Source organism: Nycticebus coucang, chromosome 20 (assembly GCF_027406575.1).
Source record: "Nycticebus coucang isolate mNycCou1 chromosome 20, mNycCou1.pri, whole genome shotgun sequence".
Taxonomy (NCBI): Eukaryota; Metazoa; Chordata; class Mammalia; order Primates; family Lorisidae; genus Nycticebus; species Nycticebus coucang.
The window spans coordinates 40,307,478-40,314,236 of record NC_069799.1 but is presented as its reverse complement, the minus strand read 5'-3'; the positions used below and the strand labels follow the sequence as shown (position 1 = coordinate 40,314,236).

Here is a 6,759-nt window from a genome sequence, read left to right as displayed (position 1 = left end):
CTCTACACTTCAGCAGTGTGTTCAAGTCCCGGGAAAAACAGGTGCTTCCACAATGACTGACACAAGGAATGAAGGTGGGGTTTTGAAACCTTTAGTGACAGTATACAGGATAAATAACAAGGCCTAAGAAGGATTACTGCCTTGCAAAAGTTCCATTTACAGACACTCAGGTGAGAGCTGTTATCCACCATCAGGAAAGATCTACCCAGAAAGACACCATCTTTTGGGAAGGTGCAAAAGCTCAATTTTGATTTCAGTTCAACAATAATATTTACTTAGCTAACAGCTTAAGAACTAGAGTTTAATGGGTAATTTTTCTCCATGCCTAAGGTCGGGGTACAGAATGACAAAACCAGAAATAGGTCCACTTTTTTTTTTTCCGCTTAGAAGAGGTGGGGGAGAGGGCAATGTTTAAATCATTTATCAAAAGTCATTTTATTGACAAAATAGAATACTTATATCTGTTCTTACAGGGGTAGCCTCTAAACTTTTTACAAAAAAATGTACACATTGTATATCTTTGGATATATACATATTTTACACATTTTTTACAATTTAACAAATAATTATATAAATACATCCTCTAATGTAAGAAACCCGTATTTACTTGGGGTGTATAATTAAGACATTTCTTGTTTGCTTATTTAAGGCATTTGCCTGGTCATTAAGAATACCCAAACCGTGCAAACCCATCAGGTCGCCGTCATCCCTCCTCCAGGGTATGTTAGGAGTAAGAGTTTAAGTAGGAGAGTCAGGTGAAATATGGAGATCTGGCTGCAAGCTCAGCAAAGGGCAACCAGCGAGGGCTCCAAACCTCGGGTTCTGGAAACGCAGAGTCTACCCACCTCAGCCGACAGAAACTAACGCCTGGCGGGAGGAGCTCCCGAACTTCAATGGAGGGAAGGGGCTGGGTCTGGGAGGCTTCTATGCCAGGTACTTTGTTCTAAGCGAGTCCTTTAAGTCCCAGCTAATGGATACCATTAAGAGTTCATTATCATGCTAATAGCAATCAACACTGTGAAGGGGTGGGAACCTCAGCCCGTCAAGGGTCCCTTCGCTGCACTTGTCTCCTCACCCCCCTCCCCAACTCTTCTGGGCGCCTCCGCCCCTCCCGCTCAGACCTGGGACAATGGCATTTGCTTTGGATAGGACACGGAGCTGGCCGTGCCAGACCGCCACGTCAGGCCGGTGCTGACGTCGCTGTAGAGGGAGCCCCCGCCGCCGCCGCCCGGACCCCCGCCCCCTCCAGGGCCCGCGCTGCCCCCGCCCCCCGGCCCTCCACCGCCCCCCGCAGCCGAGGCGCCGGCGCCCCCGCCCACCGCCGCGCCCTTGCTGGCCCAGCAGCAGCGGGTGCACAGGGAGCGCCAAGACTCGAGCGTCTTGCCGGACCAGACCCACACCCCCGAGGTGATGCCCACCACCAGACACATGAAGTACTTGAGCATGAAGACGGCGTAGTCGGGCCTGCGCGCCTGGTCGGGCTGCAGGTCCCGCAGGCACGGGCAGTTGTGCGTGGCCTCCCAGCGCGGGCGGTTATGCTGCTCGTAGAAGAGGCAGGCGACCACGACAGCGGCGGGCACCGTGTAGAGCACGGTGAAGAGGCCCAGGCGGATCATGAGCTTTTCCAGCTTGTGCGTCTTGGTGGGGCCGCCCTGCTGCTTGATGACCGAGCGGATGCGGAAGAGCGACACGAAGCCGGCCAGCAGGAACATGGTGCCGATGAAGAGGTAGATGACCAGCGGCGCCAGCACGAAGCCGCGTAGGTTGTCGAGGCTCTGGTTGCCCACGTAGCAAATGCCTGCCACCGGGTCGCCATCCACCGAGCTGAGCGCCAGCACCGCGATGGACTTGACGCTGGGCACGAGCCACGCGGCCAAGTGGAAGTACTGCGAGTAGCCGGCGATGGCCTCGTTGCCCCACTTCATGCCGGCCGCCAGGAACCACGTGAGCGACAGGATCACCCACCAGATGGAGCTGGCCATGCCGAAAAAGTAGACGAGCAGGAAGACCACGGTGCACAGCGCCGGGCCCGTGGTCTCGTAGCGCACGTGCTGCTCCACAGCGCCCAGCTCCTCATACTCGCCGCGCCCGCCCGGGCCCCCCGCACCCGCGCCCGCCGCGCCCGCGCCCGCCGCTGCCGCGCCGCCCGCGCCCCCTGCGCCCCCTGCGCCCGGCGCGCCGCCGCTGCACGCCACCTTCTCGTGGCCTGCCACCAAGCGCACCAGGTAGCCGACCGACACGAAGAGGTAGCAGGCCGACAGGAAGATGATGGGCCGCTCTGGGTACTTGAATCGCTCCATGTCGATGAGGAAAGTGGAGACGGTGGCGAAGGTGGACACGAAGCAGAGCACCGACCACAGGCCGATCCAGAAGACGGTGAAGGCGCGCTCGTCTTGGCTGAAGAAGGGATTGTGGCAGGGCAGAGCGCAGTTGGCGATCTGGCCTGTCTTGACGCGGTTGTAGAGCGGGTGGCGCTCACTAGACACGCTGACCATGGGCGCGCGGCACTGGCACCCTGGCTCGCAGGGAGCTGCGCCGCCGCCAGGGGGCCGCGCCTTCCCGCCGCCTCCACCTCCGCCTCCGCGAGCTGGGGGCGCCGCCGCGTCCCCGCCGCCCCCGCCCCTGCCGCCGCCGCGGTGCGGGGGCCTGGCCCCCGGAGGCCGGCCGTGGCCGCTGCCCGAGGGCGGCTGCTCGCCTGGCGGCGGCGGCGGCAGGCGGCGTGGCGGGCTGGGTGCTGCGGTGGTGAGGTCGGTGCGGTTGTAGTCCATGCACAGCGTGTCGGGGTTGCCCTGCTCGGGCAGCCGGTCGCAGCGCATGCGGTCCGGCCAGGCGAAGCCGTACTGGCGCATGAGCGGCGCGCAGCCGGCCTTGGCGCGCTCGCACACCGAGCGGCAGGGCGGCAGCGGCTTCTTGTAGTCCTCCAGGCAGATGGGCGTGTACATGCTGCACAGGAAGAACTTGAGGTCCGGCGAACACTGGATCTCCACCAGCGGCCAGAACTGGTGCACTTCCAGGCCCGCCTCGTCCTGCGTGTCGTGGTTGAACTGGTTGGGCATGTAGGTGTAGTTGTAGCCGATGCCCTTGCACAGTGGCACGGTGATCTCCTGGCACGCCAGCTCCTTGGCTGAGGCGGCCGCCGCGCCGCTCGAGCGCTGCAGCAGCGCCAAGGCGGCCAGCAGCGAGGTCACTTCCAACAGGTAACCCCACTCCATGCTGCGCGCCTCGGCCCTTTGCCTTCGCTCTCCAGGCGGCGCGCAGATACCGGGGAGCCCGGCGAGAGAACCGGAGAGAGGGGGAGTGGGGGAGCTGCCGGGTCTTCCTCCTGTCTCTCCCGGGAGCGAGATAATCTAGCTCCTTCTCGGGACGCGTCTGCAGGGGCACGGTCCGCAGCCCGGGCAGCAGCCTTCCGGACCTCCTTTCTGCCGCTCCAGGGATTTGAAGGCGGCCGTGGGCGCGCGCCACAGTCCCAGAGGGTCTGTTCTTTTCACTCCGAGTCGCGCTCAGCCCTCTCGGAGCAGAGTGGCCAGCCCTCCACTCATCGTCCCTCACTCCTCGCTTCCTGTCCCGCGCGCCCGGCCACTTCTCCAGGCAGCGCCCGGCGGCGGTGACTTTGCCGGGCACAGAGGGCGGCGACGCAGCAAGTTTCCTTTCGGGCCGCGGTGCGCAGTCAAGATGGCTGGGCCGGGCTGCTAGCCGCTCAGGGTCAGCCCAGGCGGCCCCCTCTCGGCCCCCGGGGGCTCATACCCGCCCCCAAGGCCGCACCGCCGCCACTCGAGTTCGGGACCCGCCTCTGCTGAGACCGCCGCCTTCCTTCTCAGACGTCCGTCGGTCAGTCCGTCCTCTGTCCGGACACACGGACTCCGCCTCCGGTAAAAGTCCGCGCCGTGCTTCAGCCGCAATCGGACGAGGCGCAAGCAGTCCCCTTCCCGCTAGACCCCAAAGCAAATCCAGACTAGAAGGGGCAGCGGGCACCTGAGTGGCGCGGCCCGCACCAGCTGCCGCCGCCTCCTCGGCGGGAGCAGAGACCTTCGCTCAACTTCCCGGCTCCAGCCCAGCCAGCGCCTTGCGACTGGCTCATGAATATTTATACGGCGCGGACTCGGTCTCCGCCCTCAGCCCGGCGCACCAATAGCCCGGCAATGGGGCGGAGCCTACGCATCACTGAGGCTCAGCCTTCCTTAAGGCGGTCACCAAGTGCCGACACGGCCAGGCGCGCTTTCTGCATACATGGGGAGTTCGGGTAACCTTGGGATTGACCGCAGAGAAAGAGCGTTTGCCAGGATTGTCCCCACCGCGCTCAGTGCGTCTGAGGTTTTGATTCCATTTCCCTGAGTCTGCACTTGGGGACTGGGACCGGGTTTCACCTAGCGCGCACCTCCCTGGCCTGTTTCAAATCCGTCAACCCTCTGCCTCCCGCCCTCCTCGAATACCCGGCCGGGCGGGCGGTGGGGGTCCCGCGCTTCTTCCCGACCCCGCAGCAAGCCAGCGCGCTGGGGTCTCTGGTGGTCCGGCGCTGCGGAGGACCAGGGGAGGGCTGCCTTTTCTGGGTTCTTAGAAAGATAGTTTTTGAGGTTTGGAGGTGGTGTTGGCGGGGGAGGGGGGTGGGCGAGAATGGAGCGACCGCAGTTTGTCCTGAACTACGGGGCTAGCCCCGGGGCGAGGGGGCGCAGGGCACAAGTGCCCGCGTGGGACTGCCTCCAGCCTCTGCTGTGTGACCCGAAGGAGCCTGTGTGCTAACCTGGAGAGTGGGGGTAATCATATCCCAGCTCTCGAAGGGGGGTTAATAATTAGGTGAGATAAAGTGTATAAACCACTAGGACCCACTGCTTTCTTACGACCAATCATTCCATTCTTCTTCAAAATTCCAAACCAAACAAAAACTTATAAATAGGACAGACTGGAAACTCTGGCTGCTGGCTTCTCTTTCTTCACTTCGTACTTTGGAAACATACATTCATCGATCCAAAGTTCACATGTTTTGGCCAGAGCCTCCTTTTCCACCGCGGGGGGCGGGGCTGCTCCCTGGCGCGGACCGGAGGACACATCCCCGCGCTCTGCGCGGAGCCGGGCCCGGACCCAGCGCTTTTAGCAGCCGCTTGGGACCCGGCCAGCGAGCGCGGCCCCCGCCGGCTCGGCAGCCACCTTAAGAGGACCGGGGAGGAGGCGAGCGGGCGAGGGGCCGGCGGCCTGGCAGGTTCATTTACGCTTGTTAGGACGTCCCAGGGGGTTGTCTTCCTCCTGGAATGGAGTGTTTATTTTTTAATTGATGTGCTGTTTCATTTAGCGCTTGTATGGAACTCATGCTGGGGCTGTAATTACTGTAATCTCGGGAACAAGCATTTCAGTTAGCCAGGAGGGTGGCAAATACTCTCTCCTCCCCCTCTCCCTCTTTCCCTCCCTTCCTCTCTCTTTTTCTCCCCCCAAGATTTTTGCTATTTGTCAGGTTTCATACCGAAACAAGTACAGTTGGAGAACAAAAGTTGCTGAGGGCGTTGGGGACAGAGAAAAAGAAAACATTTGAGGCCAGTTCAGGGTTTATTTTTGGCGGGGGTGGGGTGGGGGGGCTGGTGATGGTGGTAGGTGGTAGCTGGCGATTATCTGTTTAAAAACAACTCTTGGTACAAAACAGAATAACTAGCAGTGCTTGTATATTGGTTGAGCCAATGGAATCTACGCCTTTCTCCTTCTGCTGTCTGCAGCCTAGTTTAGTAACCGCGTTACAAGCCACATTACAGGCAGCACGCCCCCACCCCGTTTTTGGCGATTTCTGCGTTTTTTGCCCATCTCCACCAGGCTATAGTTAAACCTCACGATCTTTCTTTCTTTCTTTTCTTTTTTTTTTTTTGAAGTTTAGTCAGAACCACCTTATACTGAAAAACAAAACACTTCCTTCCCACTTTTGTTTTGGAAAGACGAACTCCGTAGGAATTCGAAGTTCAAAGGCTGCAGAAATACTAGCTGATTCAGCAGAAAATGGACTATTCAAAAGTGCAGGCTCAACCTTACTTGATGATAGGTGTGGTGTTTTTAATCGATTCCGTTCCCCTCTCCTTAAATCAGCATTCCGATTTGTGGAATGTTGCAGGTAGAAAGTCACCTGTTTTAGTTCGTACCTTGTTCATGGATGGCTGGTCTCCAGAACGTTCAGCTACAGAAGATTCCCAGGTATTCTAATCTGAGCGCAGTGGTGAAAGTAAAGCCCCCTTAAAGATCACCAGGGGCGCTGTATTGTCCAGACCGCGGATGGGAGGAGCCCCTTTCCAAAACCAACACAGATGGCTAAAAGTTTCTGCTGCCTTTCCACCTCGGGAAAATGTCAAACAGTGAAGTTTAGAATTACACTATATAAATTTGCTAGAATTAGGTAAAAACAAACTGACATTTGAAAATTGAAGCTGAAAATAGTTGATTCTGGCTCTTAATTGGCTTTAAAATTTCTCCCCTTTTTTCTTTTGCGACAAGATGAAAGGTTTGATGATGTGGAATGTGGAAATTTTTGCTAAATATATGAAGCTTACATGAAAAAATAAGCAGACAAAAGTTTAGACTTTCAAAAATCATGTTATCAGCTATTTGGGAGATCTTACTGATTGTGAAGTTAAGACTACTTACATAAAATTCATGAAAAATATTCCTTTAATGGAGAAGTAATAAGAACAGCATTTTACATTTACTCTAAAATTAAACAGCTACTTGACAATCTTTCAGGGCAGAAGGGAGAGATATCTGAAGCCAATTAGTATATTGGCAATGATATGT

At 57.4% G+C, this 6,759-nt stretch overlaps 1 protein-coding gene across 1 annotated transcript; it reads right to left on the bottom strand.

The window, feature by feature from the left end:
* Positions 1-410: 410 nt before the first annotated feature.
* On the bottom strand, positions 411-3,362 carry FZD8 (frizzled class receptor 8). Its single transcript, XM_053572251.1, has one exon. The coding sequence runs from the start codon at positions 3,210-3,212 to the stop codon at positions 1,116-1,118; it is 2,097 nt and encodes a 698-aa protein (XP_053428226.1). The 5' UTR covers positions 3,213-3,362; the 3' UTR covers positions 411-1,115.
* Between the last annotated feature and the right edge of the window lie 3,397 nt (positions 3,363-6,759).